At 41.2% G+C, this 25,526-nt stretch overlaps 1 protein-coding gene across 4 annotated transcripts in view; it reads right to left on the reverse strand.

The window, feature by feature from the left end:
• Positions 1-1,920: 1,920 nt before the first annotated feature.
• The window catches only part of LOC142107658 (phospholipase A2 inhibitor NAI-like), a 48,497-nt gene continuing 24,891 nt past the window's right edge, over positions 1,921-25,526 (reverse strand). The window contains exons 2-6 of one of the 4 annotated variants that reach the window (XR_012679993.1): positions 10,598-10,714; positions 7,713-7,862; positions 6,771-6,908; positions 3,472-4,628; positions 1,921-3,183 (exon numbers count right to left, since the gene is read on the reverse strand). Coding sequence is in view for 2 of the 4 variants with exons in the window: in XM_075191223.1 (XP_075047324.1) it covers positions 4,474-4,628; positions 6,771-6,908; positions 7,713-7,862; positions 10,598-10,714; positions 12,090-12,141 (612 nt within the window). In the remaining 2 variants the exon portion in view is untranslated. Of the gene's footprint in view, positions 4,629-6,770; positions 6,909-7,712; positions 7,863-10,597; positions 10,715-12,089; positions 12,297-25,526 lie in introns of those variants that run through there. The other 3 variants (XR_012679992.1, XM_075191223.1, XM_075191222.1) reach the window with 3 other exon arrangements.

Below are 25,526 nucleotides of genomic sequence, written 5' to 3' on the forward strand. Positions count from 1 at the left end.
CAGCTAGAATCTAATTGGTTGCTATAGGCAACATCTCCACTTTTTCAAACCTGCAGCTTGATGCATTTACCTCCTAGACTCTTAGAGGTGTATAAAAACCAAAAACTCCTGGTTGGGGAGCTTGGATAGTGGACAAGGTCAGGAATTCTGCTGAGTCTGTGAATGTCAACCAGGGGCCCCAAATGGCATAGTCATTTTCAAACGAGTCTTCTGCTGATAGAAGCATTTCATCCATAGACCTATAAAGCTTCAAACTCTTAAGCTAATCTAGAATGGTGGGCGCGGAAATGGATCTCCAGTTAACATTTTTAAAAACCACCATTTTACAAATCACAATCCCGATTTTAACAATGATGAAGATACAAACAGAAGGATTTACTAAGCTGGGGTTTGCAAAACCGCCGCAAAACCGCCATCCAAACGGCCAAAGCGGTGATTGCTTGAACTACGTGATGTTTGAGCTATTTTGCCATTTAGAAGATAAGAGGAAGCACCATTCACATATACATTTTGGGGGCAATCAATATTTATTGATTAAGGGTCAAAATTAATTTAGAATTACCTTATGGGGGCAATTTTTTTTTTTATTATATTATGGTGATGATATTATATTTGTGTATATTCTTGGGGCAAATAGGATTATATAATTATATTAACTGGGCAATACTATTTGATTGTCAATGGTTGATTTAATTATTTATGATGCATAATGTGGCATTACATAGTGCACCCATAATATAATAATACAATAAGTTTGTCCACATAATATAATGAAAATACATTTTTTTAAGACGTTTCCTGTTGTTACAGTGGTTTAGAAGACATACGTACATTTCCTTCTCAGTGCATCTATAGTATCCTTAGCAGTACAATAGTCTGAACTAACAGTTAAGCAGAAGCCACAGACTTGTTCTGACATTTTACAACAGTAGAAAAATAGTTTATACCCAAACACAATACAGCCACATCTACTGTAACTTTCAGCACCAAAGACTATAATACCGGACCGTTACCCATCTCTTTTCATCCACTTACTCTGGGAGCCCCATCCTCTGTGTTTTAGGGGTTTCTGATGGGATTTGCTCACATAAAACAGGACCTAATTGTTAATAGGCTGTAACCAGAGCCCTAGGTCAGGCACAACTTCCGTTTCTGTCATCGCACGACCAACAAGATGACACAGTGACTGACACTAGGACCGTTGGGTTGGTAGTTTGATGCACAAGCTGGAACTAAGATAAACCTCTGCTTACACCCTTCTCCAAAGTACGTTCTCCTTTGTGCTGATGGCCTGATTCACAATATATATTAAATTGAATACATGTGCCAAAAATGTACCTGCGTCATGGAGTAATATGAAACTACACACCCGTCTGTGAATACCTGTCTCTGCAGTATTTAAACTATTGATATAGTGAAGATTTTGAAGATATTAATAGCGTTGTGACTGTTACCGGCAATGATGTGCGTTTGCTGTGTATGTAAAACTCTTCACGATATTATGGGGGGAATTCAATTGGCCACGTTACTGCCGAAAGTAACGCGGCTGACGCTCCACTACCATTAATACAGTAATTTTAAACTAGATTTCTGCTTGCGGCTCCCTGAGCAAAAACTCAGAGTTAAAAATGACCGTACTAATGGTAATAGAGGGCACTAGTACAGTATTAACGGAAATAGTGCGCATCCCACGTTACTTTCGTCAGTGACGCGGCCAATTTAAGTCCCCCCTATATGGTTTTAGACTTAAAGCTGTAATCTGTTTCATACACTTATATATAAAATTACTTCCAATAGGAATGGAAGAGAATCTTATATCCTGCAGGGTTGTCGTACCGATACATCATATATGTTTATATACACATGCTGGACAACACATTATACACTGTGAAAAATTTCACAATAATTGTAGAGCACGTCTGAAACATAATAATCATTTTATTAAGATTTGGATTCAATAGCAAAGTGTTACAATAGAAACATACAATACACATGATCATAGATACATAAAATATCTCCATCTGCCAGGTTCAATTGTTCACTCTTAGAAATAGATCACAATGACAATCTGCATATTAGTATATATACCAGTTTATTATTCGAGATCTCCCATAATCTCCACCTGTGTCCATCGCATCCAGTCAGACATTTTGGCCCTGATTCATATCCGAACGCAACTTGCACGTAAGCAGGGCCGAATTAACCCAAGGTCTAACTGGGCTAAAGCCCTCTGCATTTACACCAGACCGTAGGGGGTGGAAAATATATGGCTGAAATCAGAGTTACGATAAAGACAAGACTTGAATCAGTGCATCTGTGTCAAAATGCCCTCGGCACGCACATGGCCCGCGTTATTGAATGTTTCCAAATTGTGTTTTCCTTTATATATATATATCTTTGTATTTTGAGTTATATTATTTCACATTCATGCATTGCATGTTAAAGCAAACATGTTCTGCTGTTCTGCATTGTATACCTCTTTTATAGAACTGTAAACAACCAATGAACATGATATGTCAATCATCTCAAAGACACAAACAATTACAAAGTACCACGATATGAATAAAGTATTAAATTGGTTACTGTGACATTGTTGTATCTTAATATATAATATTAATAAATATCATATTATTTTAACATGGTAACAGTATCTATCTGTGGGAGATCATTACAATTTACTTTACTCTATCTGAAAATACGGCTTTAATAAAAATAAATAAAAGGTTTAAAAGCAGCGCCACCTTGTGGTCAAATGTGTTCTTAGTTGTATAAAATTCAAGCACAGTATATAAGATACCAATATGGAAGTAACATTCAAAAATCCATCAGCAGAGAGCAATGCAACTATATAAATTCAAATGATAAATTATTGAAGCTAAAAAATATTTCCTATTGAATGAGTAAAGATTCAGGCGGCAATAGTCTAAAAATGTAAGAAAATAAGATGAATATAGAATGCATCTGAATGTATAACATGGCACTGAAGTGAGTATTATATATATATATATATATATATATATATATATATATATATATATATATATATATAATGTTGTAGATGAATGTATGTACCAAGCTCATCTAACACTGTCTGGGGATGTTATATTAACACTGCCAGGGGATGTTATATTAACACTGCCTGGGGATGTTATAATAACACTGCCTGGGGATGTTATATTAACACTGCCGGGGGATGTTAAATTAACACTGTCGGGGGTTGTTATATTAACACGGCCTGAGGATGTTATATTAACACTGCCTGGGGATGTTATATTAACACGGCCTGGGGATGTTATAATAACACTGCTGGGGATGTTATATTAACACTGCCGGGGGATGTTATAATAACACTGCCTGGAGATGTTATATTAACACTGCCTGGGGATGTTATATTAACACGGCCTGGGAATGTTATAATAACACTGCCGGGGGATGTTATATTAACACTGCATGGGGATGTTATATTAACACTGCCAGTTTGATACAACGCAATTGAAAACATTTCAGGCAGTTAACATAATTTCTTTAGGGTAAATAAAATATGTATTTTGATTAGTAAGGCTTATAGCACTTGCTAGACAACACACACACATATATTTTATTTTATTTTCACAAATGATCAAAATTAATCCAGTTACATTTTGATCAATGATTATTCATTGATACAGTGAAGGAAATAATTCTTAGATTATTCAAACTCAGTCTCTCTCTCTTTCTCTCTCTCCCTCTACTATTAAATATATAGTGTAAACACTTACGCATTTCACTGAAACCCCCTGCTTATCAGGAAAGTGGGCAGATGGATTTTGAGAAGTAGGTAAGAGGTATTATCTCTGTTGATTTAGCCGAAGGACATTTTCAAAGGCACTGGCTGATTTATTTCCACTTGTTTGAAGCCTTAAGTGATGTGAACTGATCACAACACTTTGGTACTGGTCATTTGGACACTTGGCACTGGTATAAGTCTAGGAAGACCTAACCAATCATTTTGCCCCAAGGAAGAAGATATGTATTTCCTTAATGTGTTAGGATTTTAATTATATTTTACCAACACCATTGGAAAAAATCCCGTGATCCAGAATGTCTCCCATATCGGAGCCAATCTCCTGGATAATATTAATTTTGCAGATGCTGTTCAGAAAAAGTATTCATCACTATTGAGCTATGGCCTGTCTAAGGCAGGATTAAATATTTATTTCCGATTATTTATATGGAATGTGGAATTTTGACATTTATTTTTTTTACTTATTATGACTGGATCATTTTAGTGCTGTGTGAGGTTTTATTATATTGGGGGTTTTTTTGGTTGTTGGTAGTGACAACTATCATTCCCAATAGCGTGCTAATGCAAATTTACTTTAATTCAAGTGCATATATGTTATGTTTTGTAATATATTTTTAAAGGTAGCTCTACATTAGCTTCAGTTCAAAGCTTAACAGTCATTTCTGGGTAGCTAGAATATAACTCTAAATCTATAACTCTGTTTTATAACTGTAAGTTGGAATGGTACATGAAATTGAAATATCAGTGTCCACTCTACCCATTGTCCTCATTGTCCCTTGGGTTTTAAGGGAACAGATGCTTTCAGAGGCGCAACCCCGAAAAGCGGAAGATATTCTCTCAGGCTCTGTGAAGAACAAACATTCAAATTGTTAGTGAAGAATTGTTGTCATTGTAACTCATTCAAGTAGATAAAAGAAAAAAGACTGCAGACTAAATGACTTATTAAACTGAGATTTTCTAAAGTGTAACATTTGCTTTTCAGATCAAAGGTACAATATAGAAGTAAGCAAATTAATGGTTTCAGTTGACCTAGGACCCCATGGGAAATTCCTCCAAGATGCACATTTTAGACAGCTCATGATTATGGGAGAATCTAAACTGTTATGTACTTACATGAACAGTGCAGTATGTGCATTATAACTATCTGACTGCAGGTTGATTACTATTACTACAATTATGTCTTCGGAGCTTATCAGGAATGGTGGGTCCACAAAATGCCCTACAGGGGCAGTTGCTCTGCACAGTAACAAAACTCACAATGTCGTTGCTGTGAAGGGGAGAGGCTGAGATGTCACAGAGGGTGAAGCTATGAAGTCCGGTGATTGAATTACCTCCATGAATTCCAGGGACACAAAGGCTCAGAGAATAAGTAAGTAAAGTAGATAGGGAGCGACAGGTACGGCTGCTTTAAAATTTCACTGGCCCTTGGCAAAATGCAACTTATTGTGCTTCTGAACTATTTCCAACACGTTAGTTACTTGTAACAGTAAAACTAAAGTTACGGGGCAGAGAGTTTTCATTGGATGATGAATCCAACGCAACACAAAGAAACATATTTTCTTATTACTTCTACAAATAAAAATTATAAAGCGTTAAGGATTTCTTGCAACTTTAGATCTGTCTTTGGTCTCGGATCTGCTATAGTATTCAAAGTTTTATTACGTTAAGGTTAGCGAGATGTTAGGATCGCCTGGAGCAATTCATATGATCATATTTCCAAAGAGTAATCTCAACAAGGATCTCTTTCTTTATGCAACATCTATAAGACCAGTTGCCCCCCACTGATGTCTGAATTAGTTTGGCACATGCCTCTTGATTAAAATGGACCTATGAAATAGTACAGTATATTAAATGAGTGAATGTAAGTAACAGAAGGGGTGAAGAGCTAGAGGAGGTTTGAGTTTGGAGGCAAAAGTGACATTTACAAGAGACAACAGAAGTGACCATACAAACATTTGTATGAATAACTGAGAGTAGAGTTTGGGATTTCATAGTGGTAAAGAGGCTGTTTTTCAAAGCTCCACTTTTCTTATCTTTGGTAACTGACCACGTAATAATTATTGTATTCCATTCTTCCTAATCATCTTACAGTGACTGTATTTGTCTCGCTGTTTGCATGTTATCACAGTATGGGACGGAATATCGGATATAAAGAGATAATACTGATCTCATGGGATAAAGACGTGAATAATTATCTTGGGTGTGTCACACTTCTGGTATCACAAACGGAACCTAACAGCCAGGTATTTCTGAATTCAAAAGGATTTATTTTGGTATACAAATAAATCTCTAGTGTCCAACAAATAAAGTCCAAAGTCACAAGAGTATAAAGATCTGGTGGAAGTATCAAGTACTTGTAGTCCAAATCACATGGAGGCAAGGTTCTGTGGAAGCATCTGGTTCAGATACAAACACAATACTCGTGCAAAGGCTTCATAACAGGAAGTGCCTTTTCTAGGCCCAAACAGGAAATGGGATCCAAGATGGAATCTTCATGAGACAGTCCCGGCCATCTTGGATAAGGGCTATTGTAAGGGCAAGTTCATAACAGAGATCCAAGATGGAAACTTCATGAGGCAATCACGGCCATCTTGAATGAGGGCAAAACTAAGGGCAAGTACACAACAGGGTGACAAGTACATGCCTGATGACTAATCTGTATTATAAGTAACCTAGATGTATTTCTACAGAATCTACAATAGGTGTTTTGTCTAACTTATATAGCACATTGGAAAAGGGTTAAGCATTGATGTCTCACAGGGCTGGGGGTCACGACATTTATTCCGACCAGACCTCTATCTGTATGGAGTTTGTATGGTCTCCCAACATTGGGAATGGCTTTTCTCTGGGTGCTCTCGTTTTCCTCCTCCTAAAACATGCTAATGGTGGTGCTATATGAATATAAATAAAACTGTTATAATAATAATCATTTGTGCGACACTGTAGATGGTGCAGAATAAATTAACAACAATGTTATTACAGTTACCATAAAGTTCGGTAGTTTGAAAATAGCACATATTTTCATCTCCAGTACATAGCATGGTTTCCGCAGTGTAACACCAGATGGAGTCAGATTGGCACGTTGGACAGATCAGTCCATTTGGCTGAAGGTTATCAGCAGGCACTGTAAAATATCAACATAAAAACATGCAATAATACAACGAAGTGTATTTCATTTAAATTGCAAGATATAATCAAGACATCATACCACCCAACAGTCCCGATTTTGGGTGATTTGTCCCACTGTCCCACACAGGGACATGTTTTTCCTACGGGTGGAAATGTTGGGGGCAAGGGAGACATCCAATGAGCAGCCTAGCATTTTACAGCAACCCTCCAGGGGGTGTGGCCCCGCATCCATCATGGCGAGGCCATACCTCCTGTGCCACTTCCAGGGACTTTCATGTTAGGAGGTATGAGTCATTTTTAACTTTTTAATGACATCTTAAATAGGCAATATTGGTAATATAGACCACATGCTTTATTGGGAATAATGTTCCTATTATTTAAAATATATAGATATTGGAAGTCACAGAGGAGACCGATGACCATATAAAAGATTGTGGAACCCATTGGTGAATTCCAGTAACCTTTTTAATGTTTTATTTTACAGTAGGGGCCATGTTTCATATAATATATAAGTTTCAATCTGAAACTATTTTTTTTTTATGAAGAGCTCCTCCAATCCAGGTTTTTTACTTTCACTAAGAGTTACACATTTCATCAATGAACATTTTCACATGATATGATATGTGACATCACTACTCTACACATGTAAGTGATGACATCACTAATCTCTAAATCTAGAGACATCATTTTTATGATAGTAGTTTGTTAACTTGTAAAACAAAACCTAAATCCATTCATTAAAAACGTCACATATTATAATTCTCAGGATAGAACAAAGGAATTACATTGAAACACTTACTTGTGGGCATTGGTGCAATGCAATTATCTGTATGACAACAGGAAGTGCTCCTCTTGATCTTGCCATAGTTAGTGGTGATACTTCCCTGAGTATTACATTGATTCTTATGTACACAGGATAAGTCAAGTGTTTCACTGTATATCATCCCATCTGTACAAAAAGCACATCATTACTAAAGAGGGGTTATTATGAATAAAGTTGATAAAATATATTTTAGTTAGTGATAAGCTGACTTACTTAGTGTTCAGTGAAAGTTATTCTATCTACCTTCAATCTACAAATCACCAGCCCACCTCCCATCCCAGTAATAACACTTTGGTGAGATTTTCACCCTAGGCTCCCTAACAAAAATGCTTTTTAGCAGGATCCCGGTGCTCACATAACTGGAGCATCTGTCACCAACTTTCACTGCTGTTCTGTTTCTCTGTAACTGTAAAAATTTCACTTCATCATCACCATTTATTTTTATAGCGCCACTGATTCCGCAGAGATGTACAGAGAACTCATTCACATCAGTCCCTGCCCCATTGAAACTTACAGTCTATATTCCCTAACATACACACACACACACACACACACAGAGTCTAGGGTCAATTTTTGATAGCAGCCAATTTACAGTATGTTTTTGGAGTGTGGGAGGAAACCGGAGCACCCAGGGGGAAACACATGCAAACACGGGGAGAACATACAAACTCCACACAGATATGGCCATGGTCGGGAATTGAACTCATGACCCCAGCGCTGTGAGGCACTTACAATGCAACTTACTACTTCTATTTACCTGTTTACTAATTTGTATGATTGGTTACTCTACAAAGTACCAATATAACGATACACTCACATAATAAACAATTCCCCCATAAGGAAGCTTCACATACTTCCACTTTCCATGCTGTGGAAACGTTTTTCCTTATTACACTATGTGCTCTCCATCTTTTCAATCATTGTCCCAGAAGGAGGGACCACTAAAGGACTTGGTCCTTCAGATGTCTCCTCACACTGGGTTTTCTTCCTTTCCTGTGTGGTAAAGGCTATCTAGTTGAAAAAGAGGGATAGACTGCACTTCCTCCAAATATATGAAGCAGCCAAATGCGAACCTGAGAGTGTATGGGGGACCCCTAAACTCCCAACAATGTTAGATACGTATAAAAATAGTCAGGTTCTGGGCGCTTGTAAAGGAAAGATATATCAATTTAATATGGATAGGTCCACAATACGCTCCGGCCGGAACGAGACATCTTAGATGTGTTAAACAATAAACATGCATCAATTGACACTGCCGAAAACAATGATAATTATAAAAAACACTACAAACTCAGTGTGATTGCAAATATGGTTAGAGTGCACTTGCAAGCTACTAAAATATGAAATGACAATTGATATGAACCGCAAAAAGAAAATGTAAGGAAATATAATGTCCAGAGTTGTAAAATAAAATTGTTGGTGATGATGAAAAATGCAAGCAAAAATTAAATTGGTAGCCGTTACTCACATGAAGCAGGGATGTCTGGCTGTCTATAATGCAGACAGGCACTTAGTAGCGGTCCCAGAGTCTGTGCTGATGAGGTTAGATATAACGTTGATTTCAAAAAAGCACCCAGCAGAATGCTAATTATTAAACAAGAACGAAGAAGAAAGTTCTTCTAGTTCCTAAAAGGAAATCCTCTCCTTCTTGTTGAAAGAAAAAATGATCCCGCTCAAATAGCGTGTGCACGCTGCGGGATATCTCCGTGTTGAGATTAAATGTATAGATATCAAAATGCCTCCAATAATGGACAGGTACCCAGCAGAATATAGGTGGTGATGATCCAAATGTAGTCCTCCTAATCCCCAACGTAGTCTCTCTCTTTCTCATAAAGTTGAGGCTAAGCAGGGGAAGCGGTAGTGCCGCTGCGGATGAGCGCATACACGCTACAGGCTGGTCTCCGATGTGGATGTAGTCCTCCTAATCCCCAAACGTAGTCTCTCTCTTTCTCATAAAGTTGAGGCTAAACAGGGGAAGCGGTAGTGCCGCTACGGATGAGCGCATACACGCTACAGGCTGGTCTCCGATGTGGATGTCTGTATATGGTAATGTAAGATGCTAGCATGCTAGTAAGTTGAATAAAACTGAGTTGAGGGACAGTCCCCAACGCGTTTCGCCCGGTGGCAATGGCCAGTGGGCTTCCTCAGGGATAGTAATGTCCAACTGGTCTTCCTAGCCAGTTTTTAAAGAGATCCGGATTTGCCAATCAGCCAAGAGGCAATAGACTAATTAAGTAATTAGCGAATACATATGAGTACTGGTGATTGCACAACAATCCAACAGGCATGATGGAAAAAAACAAAAGAAAACAATAGTGCACTAGTTGCAAAACAAAAAAGAGCTTGTTTGAACATATATAGAAAAATATATATAAATAGATCTGGTTGCATCCTAAAACTCATCTGTTTGGCCTTCAGTTCAGTCTGTTTAAATCTGAGTAAATTGAGTTTCTCTGCCCCTTGTCTTCTTATCTTCTATTATAAATGCTGCTCCCAGATGATGCAACTATTTCTCAGTAAAATACCTTCTATGAATTGCAAATTGCATGTAAGATCTGTGAGTCAATGTTTACCCTCTGGATGTACTGAGTATGACAGTGTCCAATGCTTAGACAGAACCCTACCTACAGCCAGTGTTTCTCCAAGACCTGTATCCTGCTCCCAATACACCAAGTGGATAAAGCATTGACTTGAACTTGTACTGTGCTAAGAGTAGTTCCCAGTAAGTTTTATTAAAAGGAACCATTGGTTCACAGCTTAAAATAACAAAGCACATGTCACATTTAGCAATTTCACTTCTTTAAAAGTAAACAATGTTTGGAAATTGCAAAATATGTCTATATTATTTTTTTTTTACATACGTGTTTCAGTCGTTGTATGGCTAACACCACAAGCAGTATCGGGGAGGCACTCCATGATTTTTTCAGGACAGGAGGTATATTTAGAAATCAGACACAGGTTGCACGTGAGAGAAAAACCTGCAATTAGGAAGTACAAACAGAACATGGAAGAAGAGTGGAATAAAGTAGGAAACATATACATCAATGTTCACTCCTCTCTGTGGCATGATATCTATACGCATGGCTGGTGCTAGGGTACTAGGTGAAGTTTCAGACCATTGTCCCCTCATCCCTAGGGCATGCATGATACCCCTATATACGTAATTAAATTGTTTAGGATTAACATGTCTATCAGGCACTATGCATCTTTGAACATTGACAGGCTCCAATAAAGAGACTAGCCAATCAGAGTAAGGTAAGGGAACTTTAAGTTGGAGTCAGAGGGAATGCTGGGAGAGTTAGTCCCTGAGGTAAATGTAAAAGGGAGTGGATGTATAAGAGTTATCAGCCTGATAGAAAATAAATAAAGAGATAAAACAGAGTAGCATCAGAGATAAAGCAAGAGGAAGAGGATACTGGGGAAGTGTTTATTTTAAATTATTTATTTTTTACAAGTGTAGCATCTACCATTTATTTCAATGGTCCATTCTTTTCCATGGGGTTTGACATGCTGGGAATTCCATTGAAATGAATGGGCTACTGATATGAGTAAAGCTCTATGCCGCTAGCTTTCTGGATGCATTACCACACACAGGAGAACACGCCAGCGCATATCAAAGGCGTATACCGCTGTTGAGCCACACATCAAGTAAATGTACAAATGCATGGCAGTTATAAAAGGCAACACCATAGGGTAACCACCTTAAGTAGGTGGTCATACATTTAAATGTTGTCTTTCAGTCACACAGCGGTGTATCTAATATGAGTAAATGATTTTATTATCAGTTTGGGGATAAACGTTTAGGAAAAGAATCTGAATGGAAACTTTTTTTAGTTTAAAACTTTTTTTCAGTATAATTTCATGATAGTTGTTTCTCAGCAAAGTTTCACCTTTTGTTTTCTGTAGGAAAACACTGGGGCAATTCAATTCAACCTGATGTACCATCAGACATCATCGCCATATCTGTCTGCGCACATTACTGTGTTCTACGGTCACAACAACATCGCAAATTCTCCTGCGCTGTGTGGTTGGAGGAAAAATCTGCGATTTTGTATAGTCTTGGATTACATCGTATTTATTTGAAGCGGCCCCACTGACTGAGTTTGTCACACACATATGCAATGAGTTTAGAGCATACAATCAGTATAGCTGGAGGGATACAGATAGGAACTGTATAAAGTTCTGCGCAGTACATAATGGAAAGGATTCATTACACTCAACAGAACATCACTAACAGTCTCTCACATAACACTATTTCAGGAGGTTTGACAAATACAGATTAAATATCTACAGGAAACCAGGTGACAGAAGAGGTGATTGTAAGTCAGATTATGTATTGTAAAACAGACTTACCAGTTGCTGTGAGAGCTGAGAGGACACACAGAAATCCAATCAGTGATCCCATGATGAATAGAAGGTGCTGAAAACTAGAAGTGTTATCAGTCTACTGCAGGGTAATCAGCCGCATGTTGCTGGGAATCATAAAGAGGTAATCAGTGTTGAACTAACTGGCCAACAGAGTTAGAATCACTTGTTTCCAGTAGATTTTGTTTCACTCGACACATTCTTCCTGCAATGACTCTGTAAAAGTGAAACAGAAACAGAAACATCAGAGTAGATTCAACGTCATTCACATGCTCTGACTCACTGTCAGAGTGTAGTCACTGTCATTCGTATTGTGGATCCCTGCGCTGCAAGTCATCATTCAGAACGAGGCTGAAGTCAGCTTCTTATTTGTTTGTAATTCATGCTCCAGCTTCTTATTCAGAAAAGCTTATTTTTAAAGGATTAAATCAATTTGGATCACTGATTTCACATCAAAATAACACTACAGGGGGTCCCTTATACAAAAAGCATTAGTATTTCGCCTGACCCAACAAGGCTATGGGCATGAAATCAGGGGGCAAAGTGGGCAAAGTTACCGTATTTTATCATTTTGAACAAGTAGCTGCAGATTTGCAAGGGTTAAATGCCGTTGGGCCAGCAATTTGACAGTGGGAATCAACACAGGGTGGTCAGTTACATATAAAACATCTGTCTTTTGCCTGGCCCAACACTGTTTTGGGCATGCAATCAGGTGGCAAAGTGGGCACAGATAGCATTTTGAGCATTTTGAATAAGTAGCTGCAGATTTGCAAGGGTTAAATGCCATTGGGCCAGTAATTTGACAGTGGTAATCAACACAGGGTGGTCAGTTACATATAAAACATCTGTCTTTTGCCTGGCCCAACGCTGTTTTGGGCATGCAATCAGGTGGCAAAGTGGGCACAGATAGCATTTTGAGCATTTTGAATAAGTAGCTGCAGATTTTCAAAGGTTAAATGCCGTTGGGCCAGCAATTTGACAGTGGGAATCAACACAGGGTGGTCAGTTACATATAAAACATCTGTCTTTTGCCTGGCCCAACGCTGTTTTGGGCATGCAATCAGGTGGCAAAGTGGGCACAGATAGCATTTTGAGCATTTTGAATAAGTAGCTGCCTTTTTGCAAGGTTTAAATGGCGTTGGGAAATTGTGTGTACTGCTGTTGCAGAGATGGTCCTGAGGCCCAAAGTGCAGGTAGATGTGCATATTCGTCACTCTCCAGACCTCACGGGGTTAACCTTTTTTAGAGGTAGAAGTAGGTCAAGAATAGATAGGTTTTTGTTAAAGGGAGCTCTGTCACATCAACTCCAAAGTTGATGGCGGTAGAGTTCTCGGATCACGTTCTCACCTCTCAGAAAGGCAGAGGCCTGTGGCGTCTGAACTCCAGCTTTCTGGATGATGAGGAGGTCAGACAATCCTTTAGGGACTTCCTTGAAACCCAAGAAACACTTTAGGACACAGGTTGGGGTAGGCCAGAATGGTGGGAGGAATTCAAAGGAAGAACTCGGAGGTTCTTTAGGGAACTGGTAGTTCAGAGGAATTGGATAAAAAAAGAACGTCTGCCATGCCTTGAGACGGAAGCTCAATTTCCTAATTTCTGTGGGTGGAGATAGTGAGGAAATCTCCCGGGTAAAATCCCAGATAAAAGAGTGTTAGTATGACCGTTATGCCTCTTTGGTTTTGGAAAGGGACTACGGTAAGTACCACTCTCCGGATCCCTACCTTAACTGTAAGAGTTCGGTTGATGCGAAGGAGGTGAGGGAACTGCGCGATGACAGAGGGGTCCTCCGGAAAGACCAAGGAGGTAACTTGGCAGTCATGCACTCCTTCTACTCTGGCTTTTTGTCTGGGAAGGTAATTATCAGAGAGAACATGGAACGGTTTCTAAGGGGGGGTGTCTGGGCTTGGTGGCCATCAGGCTTCTCTTTATCCCTTGGATTCTGAGATAACGGTGGACGAGGTCCGGAGGGCAATTGATAGTTTATCAAATAAGAAATCCCAGGGCCGGATGGTTTATCTTCCGAGTTTTATAAAGCCTTTGTGGACCTCCTGGCCCCACACCTAGTGGCGTTTTTTAAAGAGAGCTTGGGTAGAGAGTTACTCCCTCTCTCCATGAGGCAGTCCGCCCTTATTTTGCTATCCACGGGGAAAGACCCATCCAGGATTGAGAATTGGCGCCCCATTGCTCTTGTCAATTCTGATAGAAAGATTCTGGCAACAGTCATTTTTAACAGGATTATGGAAGTATCAGGCCTGTTGCTTTCCACTTCTCAGCACTGTACGGTGAAGGCTCGAAGCATCTTTAATGCTGCCCTTGGCGTTCGGGAGGCCGTGGAGCGGTGCAGGGCTGAGAAGTGGGGTAAGTACCTTCTGCCGCTGGATCAATCTAGGGCGCTTGATTGTGTCAATCATGAATATCTGTGGGCACTTCTTGAGAGGTATGGTCTGCCAGTGAGGTTGGTTGATTGGCTACGTACCATTTATAGGCAGGCCGAGAGCTTCCCTCTTGTAAATGGTTGGGTGGGTCCTACTTTTGCGGTGTCATCTGGAGTCAGACAAGGTTGTCCCTTGAACCCTCTCCTCTATGTATTTGCGATTGATCCTTTTATCAGGAGGATTTAGAACGGTGCTGTGAAAGGAGTGCAGCTGGCTATGGATGTTCCCTTGAAGGTAGCGGCCTAAGCTGATGATGTCACAGTCGTCTTGTCAGACATTGCAGAGGTGCGTGGCATTGAAAATCTAATCTGTGAATATTCTGAGGCTTCGGGCTCAGAGATAAGCCAAGAAAAGAGTCAAGTTCTCTGGTTAGGGGAGGAAGGACAGCAGTTTGTCCTTCCGGATGCGCTCCCTCAGGCCAGTCAAGAGGTTAAAATCTTAGGCATTCTATTTGGTTCAGGTGATTATGCCCAGCGAAATTGGGAATTGAAACTGGCAGATGCCGCCTCTAAGGTGAATAACTGGAAGAAGTGGAAGCTGCCCTACAGAGAACGGATTGATTTGATCAAGACTTACTTGATCCCAATTTTTTTGTACGTCAGTTACATATGTCTGTTGTCAGAATCATTAAGGGTCAAGGTCAGTTCCTTGTTCTTTCAGTTGTTATGGGGGAACAAGTTGTACTTCGTCAAGAGGAATGTGACCTACAAACCGAAGGATCAAGGTGGCCTGGGAATGGTAAACCCAGTGCTGTTCTTTAGTACTTCTTGAAGCTTAATCTCGGGAGTCTCTTTTTGGAGTCTCCCCCTCGGTGGGTAGCTGGCTTTCGTGTGTGGGTGCACCCCTTTCTCAATGCATGGTTGGATGGGGGTCCCGATTTTTTTTTCGAGTTAAGCATGGATACCTCCCGGCCTATGTGGTTCAGGGTTTAAAGGTGACAAGGAAATGGCAGATTGAGGTGGGTGAGGCAAAATGCTCCTCTAGAAGGGTGTTGGAGAGGAGGATTTTGCATACTCACTTTGATGTGCCCCTGTTACTAAAGGATTGCCCAGGTGATATGAGCTCGAAGGGTCTGTCTTTAGTGAATTCCAAGCGGATTCCTCCGAAGTTTAATGATCTCACTTGGCTTGCATTTCACGGGAGGCTCTTTGTTAAGGGGAACCTGAAGCATAGGGGTGTCGATGATCGTGGTTGTCCACAGGAGGAATGTTATGGGGAGGTGGAGACAATTGACTACTTCTTGCTTCAGTGTCCTTTTAATATAGAGGTTTACAAGGGAGTGTCCCACGCCTTAGGCCTTGCGTGTCTTTCGGGGCTTAGTTACCCTGAGTGGGTGTATGGAGTGCTCAAAAGGTGTGGGGATTTTGATTTAAGCACTCGTTTTTTAGTTAGCGTAGTTGTTAGGTTTTACACATGGAGCGTACGGTGTTTAGTGTCCATTAGGGGCAAAATCCTTCCCTGTAGTGAGGTGGTGGATAGTATTCTGCATGAGGTTTGGAAAATAAGGGAAATGGAGAGGGGCCAGATGGATGCTGCGAGCTGGGGTAGACTTTGGTGGGGGCTGAGACCTCCCTAAGCGGTAGCTAACACCTGGCAGTCTCTCCATTCTTGGCTATCTATCCTGTTTTATCACTATTAGATTTTGTGGAAACCCTTTTTTTTTGTAGTAAGGTTTACATACATTTAAAGTTTGCTTTCATTATCTGACAGTAAAGGATGTGTGGGTGGTATTATAGATTGGTAGCGGGGTTGTGGTAATGAAAAGTATTGTGCTAAGGGTTGGCATGTTTTCTCTCGTGGAAAGTTTTTGATTTGTTTTGTGGTTTTTTGTCTTTTTTTTTTTTTTATATTTGTGAAGTGGTGTATTAGTTGTTTTGTGATGGGATTGTAGTAGAATTGGGTGTGTTTTTGTTCATATTGGTCCTTTTTACCCTTTGGATAATGTATTTAGTCTATTTTATCTTGGACAAAGTGATACTGGATTTATTTTTGTTGCAATTTTAATAAAAACATCAACCCTTGCAAATCTGCAGCTACTTATTCAAAATGCTCAAAATGCTATCTGTGTCCACTTTGCCACCTGATTGCATGCCCAAAACAGCGTTGGGCCAGGCAAAAGACAGATGTTTTATTTGTAACAGACCACCCTGTGTTGATTCCCACTGTCAAATTGCTGGCCCAACTGCATTTAACCATTGAAAACTGCAGCTACTTATTCAAAATGATAAAATACGGTGACTTTGACCACTTTGCGCCCTGATTTCATGCCCATAACCTTGGTGGGTGAGGCAAAATACTAATGCATTTTGTATAAGGGACCCACTGTAGTGTTAATTTGATGTGAAATCAGTGATCCAAACTGATTTAATGCTTTAAAAATAAGCTTTTCTGAGCAAGAAGCTGGAGCATGAATTAGAAACTAATAAGAAGCTGGCCGAATAGCATTTTTTGGGGTGGAACACATGCTGTTTGCCCCCACAATCGCCACTACCAACCCAGGCTAGGAAAGCTGGTGCTTACATCACTTGGAGTGGGACTGTGATGAAACAAGATTGATATCACCTTAATCGGCCTGCCCCTCATTTCTCTCAAAAAGAGGAGTATAACAACATGTACTTCTATAGCCCAGTTAGTGTTCCCCAGATCCCAAGAGTGCAAGTGCAGTGTCACATTATATGGGGATAATGGTACATTGTAGCCATGCCTATACAGGAGACTTTTTCACTATGGGTAACGATTAGGTGGGGTCCAGTTTCAGAATACAGGTGAGGGGGCTGTAGCTGTATTCATCACCTCTCCTTGGTTTACAGGAAGTTCTGATCAGATGTGTGCTAGTACTGGCTGAAAATGCTTGTAAGGGGTTTTAACCCCTTACAAGCATTTTCAGCCAGTACTAGCACACATCTGATCAGGAGTGTCACTTAATTATCTTGGCCTTGCCCCTTAATTAATCAGAGTGTGTCCACATGATCTCTATCTAGACACCTTGGAGTCAAATCCAGTAGGGGATCAAGGACTGTACTGGGATGAGAAGGTACAGCCCTCTAACAGCCCCTGTTGACAGACAGTCATTCTCAGAGGATCCCATTATGTAAGGCCACCCCCGACTTAGCCCTGAGCATGGAAAACTTACAGGGTATAGAGGAAAGAGTGAAACCCAAGGCAGGTTGTTCCTGTTTTTGCTTTAATCCTGGGAAGAACTCCAACATTGAAGTCTAGGCTTCTGCTGGACTGGTACATCTGCAGCTCAGAAGAACTCTGTGGGACTTGTTACTTGGTGGGCCTGCTGTAACAGGGAGACCAAGTGCTTGACTCCTACCACAATGGTAGAGGAGAGATTGATAGGCCGAGTGGCCGGAATTCTGCAAGTCAGGACATCTAGGTGACTGTAACTCTTTAAGCTAATGGGGTAAGGAACAGATAATGTGGTAAGCCATTAAGATGCATTTAACATACTGTTGCACATATCTTAAGATATGTGCTACTCAGAATATATATGTAATTGCATTGAAACCCAGTATCAACCACTGTAACTCTAATGGTAGACGAGCCATCTCTTGGTGGTCCCATTTGTTTCCCCGGCCACCAACACAACAGGGTAGATAGTAGGATCTCTCGTGGATTTCTGTGATGGGGCTAGTTGTAAACAAGATGGCAGCCTATTTTTGTTCTAATAAAGCAATTTTCCAGCACTGAATACCCCACACGATAGCAGTTGTGATATTGGGGGATTTGTGGGCCAAAAATCATATTATGTTCAGACTCTACTTGTATATGTTTATTACCACATATGGATTTGTAATTTCTACAATCATGACTTATACAAGATTGATTATATATACAAAAGGAAAAGAGCACTTCCCTTACTTCATGGTTCCGGTTAGTATTCATCGCTCTTAATGGATACATTTTTATAAAGAAAATAAAAGTTTGATCAATCAGTAGCTAAATTATCTTCTATGTCATATTTCTACAGTTCTTTGCTACTAGATGTTGAATGCATAGTTGCTGAAACACAGGGAACTGATACAGTTGAACCATTTTTAGCCAACCCAATGAGCAAGATAAGAGAAAATTGTATGCGTAGTTTTTGATCAAGACAGCCCTCTTGTCCCCCTTACATGCTTCAATTCTTCACAAGAGGTAGTTCTGCATTTTAAGGAATCAAACCTGTCCCTGCAATTTGACAAGTGGCAGCAGAAACACACTGGAAACATAAGTGTCTTCATCTGCTGGCCACAGCAATCAGCCCATATTTTTCATATCAAAACCTAGATTTGCCTGAGCAAAGCTTGGAGAATGGTGTGGCCTTATTTAGAAACTAGTATGCCACTGACTTGTTTTTGACCTTTGTTTTCCTCCTACTATTCTGCAATTTTCATTTCTACCACCATGTCTTAGATCTTCCAACTAATCTTCAGTCTCCATTCCTACAAATACAGTTTTTGTCGCCCACTATCATATTATCTCTATAGCCATGGAATTGTCCAATCGCCATTTGACCTCGATGGCCAATCTCCTTGGCCAAGTGAAGTGTGTTTCTGCGTGGTACCCCCATTAGTGACTTCCACCTGGGAGTGGCAAATATGTAATTTATGAGTCTCCAGCCAGACAGGTTTATGACAATAATTAAGTTCAGTTTGATTAAACAGTTTCTGGGTATGCAATCTGATTATTTTATTTTGATATTATTTATTATAAATAAAATTGCAGTTGTCAAGAAGGAATGATTGCACTTGGTTATTTTTCTATGCAGGAAAATAGGTAACATTACAGGTTATGCTGATTAGAGATGCTTGAATAATTCAAACAGGGTCAAAATTCATTCATACATGTGTGGGTTGGGGGCTTCAAACTTTGTTGCAGTACAAAAAAAATGAAGACATTAAGCAGTTCAGCACTGAGAATGACCCCCACCACTTATATTTTCAATAAACATAGCTAGAAAAAGATGTTTCAAAATGTATTAAAATGTATTGGTATTTAAATAAAGCAGATTATATATAAAAGCTAAGTACAACATTAATTGCTATTAGGATCTATGAATAATTGGCAGCTACCCACTGAAATATCGCAAATGCAGGAAATCTACAACATGCCGGCATATGACTATTGTGTGAGACAGTGGCAGATCCGGGGGGGGGGGGGGGGGGCGATCGGGGCGATCGCCTCCCCCTAGAAGGGGCTTGCTGCCGGCGGCTGCACACTGTGCAGGTCCGTTCGGCAGTGATAATGTGCTGCCCGGCTGCTCTGATTGTGTTTTAAACACAATCAGAGCAGCGGGACAGCACATTATCACTGCCGAACAGACCTGCACATACTGTGCAGCCGCCGGCAGTCTTAGAAGTTAGAAAGGGGGCGGGGCTTAAATCACCCCCCTACTTCCCCCGGGGTAGAAAAAAATTCTAGATCCGTCCCTGGTGTGAGATAGGATACACAAACAATGCTGAACATAATTGCCAACAGACTGCTAGGTCGAGAATGAAATGTTGATGAAAAAGGGATCCACAATCGGACTCCACTGACAGATGATGAGTGAAGATAAATTATCACATAACTGAAATAGACACCGATTAGCAGATGGTAGTCATGGATTTAAAGGGGTCCAATCATGGGCTAAATGAATCACAGAGTATATCTCTCTGATGGAGGGTATCAGACATACACATACATTGAGATGAGTAGATAGTGTTGACCAGTCTAGAAAGTGACTGTGTGCCACAATACAATATTTGCAATACATGTAGATCACCTTCCAAGTAGCGACTGGTTAAAATGGATTGTTCACGCTGTTAGCCCCGGATATTCCAAATCAGATAACAAAGACTGTAAACAGTTCTGTGGAGTAGCTAATCACCCTGATGCAATCACTGTGGCAGTGTTCAAATGGCAACAGCTTTTGCCCATCTTGTTCAGTGAGCTTGTGTGGCCTACCGCTTCAAGGGCTGAGGTGTTCTTGCTCCTAGATGATTCCACTTCACAATAACAGCCCTTACAGTTGATCAGGGAAGCTCTAGCAGTGTAGAAATTTGAAAAACTGACGTTTTTGAAGGAGGCATCCTATAATGCCATGTTGAAAGTCACTGAGTGCTTCACTATGACCTATTCTACTACTAATGTCTGTCTATGGAGATTGCATGGCTGTATGTTTCATTTTACGCACCTGTTAGTAATGGGTGTGGCTGAAATGGCCAAATAACCTAAGTAGAAGGGGTTTCCACCTACTTTTGGCCATGTAGTGTATTAACAAGGATGGGGTGCTCATTGCGGACATAGGACAGCTCAAGGATTGTGACTAGAACACAAACCTAGACTGCCATCAAATATCTAAGAAATGTTGGAGGTATTCAAAGTAGGGATGAGCGCACTCGGATTTATGAAATCCGAGCCCACCCGAACGTTGCGGATCCGAGTCGGATCCGAGACAGATCCGGGTATTGGCGCCAAATTCAAATGTGAAACTGAGGCTCTGACTCATAATCCCGTTGTCGGATCTCGCGATACTCGGATCCTATAAATTCCCCGCTAGTCGCCGCCATCTTCACTCGGGCATTGATCAGGGTAGAGGGAGGGTGTGTTAGGTGGTCCTCTGTCCTGGTAGATCTCGTGCTGTGCTGTTTAGTTCTGTGCTGTGCTGTGCTGTGTTCTGCAGTATCAGTCCAGTGGTGCTGTGTGCTGTGCTCTGTCCTTCTGAGGTCAGTGGTGCTGCTGGGTCCTGTGCTGTGTCCTGTTCAGTCCAGTGGTGCTGTGTCCTGTGCTCTGTGCTTCTAAGGGCATAGTTATTTCCCCAATATTCCCCTGTGTTTAAAAAAATAAAAAAAAGTTTTTTTAAAAAAATACCAAAAACTACTTTAATTTTTTTTAATTACCACAAAATTTGCACAACCAATCCTGCAGTATAAGCCCATTGGTACTGCAATATTACCAAGTTCACACATTCAGCAGTAAAAGTCCAGTGGTACTGCAATATTACAAAGTTTACACATTCTGCAGTATCAGTCCAGTGGTGCTGTGTCCTGTGCTCTGTCCTGCTGAGTTCCGTAGTGCTGCTGGGTCCTGTGCCGTGTCCTGTTCAGTCCAGTGGTGCTGTGTCCTGTGCTCTGTGCTTCTAAGGGCATAGTTATTTCCCCATTATTCACAAGTTTTTAAAAAATAAAAAAAAAGTAAAAAAAAATAAAAAATTTAAAAAATAAAAAAAATATATAATAATTATAACCAAATTTGCAAAACCAATCCAGCAGTATAAGTCCAGTGGTACTGCAATATTACAAAGTTCACACATTCTGCAGTATCAGTCCAGTGGTGCTGTGTCCTGTGCTCTGTCCTGCTGAGTTCCGAAGTGCTGCTGGGTCCTGTGCCGTGTCCTGTTCAGTCCAGTGGTGCTGTGTCCTGTGCTTTGTGCTTCTAAGGGCATAGTTATTTCCCCATTATTCCCAAGTTTTTAAAAAATAAAAAAAAAGTAAAAAAAAATAAAATTTTTTTAAAAAAAATAAATATAATAATTATAACCAAATTTGCAAAACCAATCCAGCAGTATAAGTCCATTGGTACTGCAATATTACCAAGTTCACACATTCTGAAGTATCTTGTGCTACATATAATGGAGACCAAAAATTTGGAGGATAAAGTAGGGAAAGATCAAGACCCACTTCCTCCTAATGCTGAAGCTGCTGCCACTAGTCATGACATAGACGATGAAATGCCATCAACGTCGTCTTCCAAGCCCGATGCCCAATCTCGTAGTACCGGGCATGTAAAATCCAAAAAGCCCAAGTTAAGAAAAAGTAGCAAAAAGAGAAACTTAAAATCATCTGAGGAGAAACGTAAAGTTGCCAATATGCCATTTACGACACGGAGTGGCAAGGAACGGCTTAGGCCCTGGCCCGTGTTCATGACTAGTGGTTCAGCTTCACCCACGGATCTTAGCCCTCCTCCTCCTCCCCCCCCCTACAAAAAATTGAAGAGAGTTATGCTGTCAGCAACAAAACAGCAAACAACTCTGCCTTCTAAAGAGAAATTATCACAAATCCACAAGGCGAGTCCAAGGATGTTGGTGGTTGTCAAGCCTGACCTTCCCATCACTGTACGGGAAGAGGTGGCTCGGGAGGAGGCTATTGATGATGTAGCTGGCGCTGTGGAGGAACTTGATGATGAGGATGGTGATGTGGTTATTGTAAATGAGGCACCAGGGGGGGAAACAGCTGATGTCCATGGGATGAAAAAGCCCATCGTCATGCCTGGTCAGAAGACCAAAAAATGCACCTCTTCGGTCTGGAGTTATTTTTATCCAAATCCAGACAACCAATGTATGGCCATATGTAGCTTATGTAAAGCTCAAATAAGCAGGGGTAAGGATCTTGCCCACCTAGGAACATCCTCCCTTATACGTCACCTGAATAACCTTCATAGTTCAGTGGTTAGTTCAGGAACTGGGGCTAGGACCCTCATCGGTACAGGGACACCTATATCCCGTGGTCCAGTTGGATACACACCAGCAACACCCTCCTCGTCAACTTCCTCCACAATCTCCATCAGATTCAGTCCTGCAGCCCAAGTCAGCAGCCAGACTGAGTCCTCCTCAATACGGGATTCATCCGAGGAATCCTGCAGCGGTACGCCTACTACTGCCACTGCTGCTGTTGCTGCTGTTAGTCGGTCATCTTCCCAGAGGGGAAGTCGTAAGACCGCTAAGTCTTTCACAAAACAATTGACCGTCCAACAGTCGTTTGCCATGACCACAAAATACGATAGTAGTCACCCTATTGCAAAGCGTATAACTGCGGCTGTAACTGCAATGTTGGTGTTAGACGTGCGCCCGGTGTCCGCCATCAGTGGAGTGGGATTTAGAGGGTTGATGGAGGTATTGTGTCCCCGGTACCAAATCCCCTCGAGATTCCACTTCACTAGGCAGACGATACCAAAAATGTACAGAGAAGTACGATCAAGTGTCCTCAGTGCTCTTAAAAATGCGGTTGTACCCACTGTCCACTTAACCACGGACATGTGGACAAGTGGTTCTGGGCAAACGAAGGACTATATGACTGTGACAGCCCACTGGGTAGATGCATCCCCTTCCGCAGCAACAGCAACAGCTGCATCAGTAGCAGCATCTACAAAATGGCTGCTCATGCAAAGGCAGGCAACATTGTGTATTACAGGCTTTAATAAGAGGCACAACGCTGACAACATATTAGAGAAAATGAGGGAAATTATCTCCCAGTGGCTTACCCCACTTAGACTCTCATGGGGATTTGTGGTGTCAGACAATGCCAGTAACATTGTGCGGGCATTAAATATGGGCAATTTCCAGCACGTCCCATGTTTTGCCCACACCATTAATTTGGTGGTGCAGCATTACCTCAAGAGTGACAGGGGTGTGCAGGAGATGCTTGCGGTGGCGCGCAAAATTGCTGGACACTTTCGGCATTCAGCCAGTGCCTACCGCAGACTAGAGGCACATCAAAAAAGCATGAACCTGCCCTGCCATCACCTCAAACAAGAGGTTGTGACGCGCTGGAACTCCACCCTCTATATGCTGCAGAGGATGGAGGAGCAGCAAAAGGCCATTCAGGCCTACACAGCCACCTACGACATAGGCAAAGGAGTGGGGATGCGCCTCAGTCAAGCGCAGTGGAGACTGATTTCCGTGTTGTGCAAGGTTCTGCAGCCATTTGAACTTGCCACACGAGAAGTCAGTTCCGACACTGCCAGCTTGAGTCAGGTCATTCCCCTGATCAGGCTGTTGCAGAAGCAGCTGGAGAAAGTGAGGGAGGAGCTGGTAAGCCATTGCGATTACACCAAGCATGTAGCTCTTGTGGATGTAGCCCTTCGTACGCTTTGCCAGGATCCGAGGGTGGTCACTCTTTTAAAGTCAGAGGAATACATTCTGGCCACCGTGCTCGATCCTCGGTTTAAAGCGTATGTTGTGTCTCTGTTTCCGGCGGACACAAGTCTACAGCGGTGCAAAGACCTGCTGGTCAGGAGATTGTCCTCTGAAGAGGACCGTGACATGCCAACAGCTCCACCCTCATTTTCTTCCACATCTATGGCTGCGAGGAAAAAGCTCAGTTTTCCCAAAAGAGGCACTGGCGGGGATGCTGATAACATCTGGTCCGGACTGAAGGACCTGCCAACCATTGCAGACATGTCTACTCTCGCTGCATTGGATGCTGTCACAATAGAAAAAATTGTGGATGATTACTTTGCTGACACCATCCAAGTAGACATGTCAGACAGTCCATATTGTTACTGGCAGGAAAAAAAGGCAGTTTGGAAGCCCCTGTACAAACTGGCTCTATTTTACCTGAGTTGTCCCCCCTCCAGTGTGTACTCGGAAAGAGTTTTTAGTGCAGCGGGGAACCTGGTCAGTGAGCGGCGAAGGAGGTTGCTTCCTCACAACGTTGAAAAAATGATGTTTATAAAAATGAATAATCAATTCCTCAATGAAGTACAGCACTGCCCTCCAGATACTACAGAGGGACCTGTGGTTGTGGAGTCCAGCGGGGACGAATTGATAATGTGTGATGAGGAGGAAGTACACACTGTAGGGGGAGAGGAATCAGAGGTTGAGGATGAGGATGACATCTTGCCTCAGTAGAGCCTGTTTAGTCTGTACAGGGAGAGATGAATAGCTTTTTTGGTGTGGGGGCCCAAACAAACCAATCATTTCAGCCAAAGTTGTTTGGTAGGCCCTGTCGCTGAAATGATTGGTTTGTTAAAGTGTGCATGTCCTATTTCAACAACATAAGGGTGGGTGTGAGGGCCCAAGGACAATTCCATCTTAGAATTTTTTTTTTGGCATTATATGACCAATCAACAGTCGTTTGCCATGTTCAAAAAGTAAAACCAAATTTTAAAAAATTCAAGAAATTAAACCAAAAGTAAAATGCCGTGTCATAATTTAAAACAAGAGGTATTGACGTGCTCTAAAACTACTGTATTGTTGTTTATATTTAATAAACACTACACTTGAAAGCTTGAGTCTTTCAAT

This window comes from Mixophyes fleayi, chromosome 11 (genome assembly GCF_038048845.1).
Source record: "Mixophyes fleayi isolate aMixFle1 chromosome 11, aMixFle1.hap1, whole genome shotgun sequence".
Classification (NCBI taxonomy): Eukaryota; Metazoa; Chordata; class Amphibia; order Anura; family Limnodynastidae; genus Mixophyes; species Mixophyes fleayi.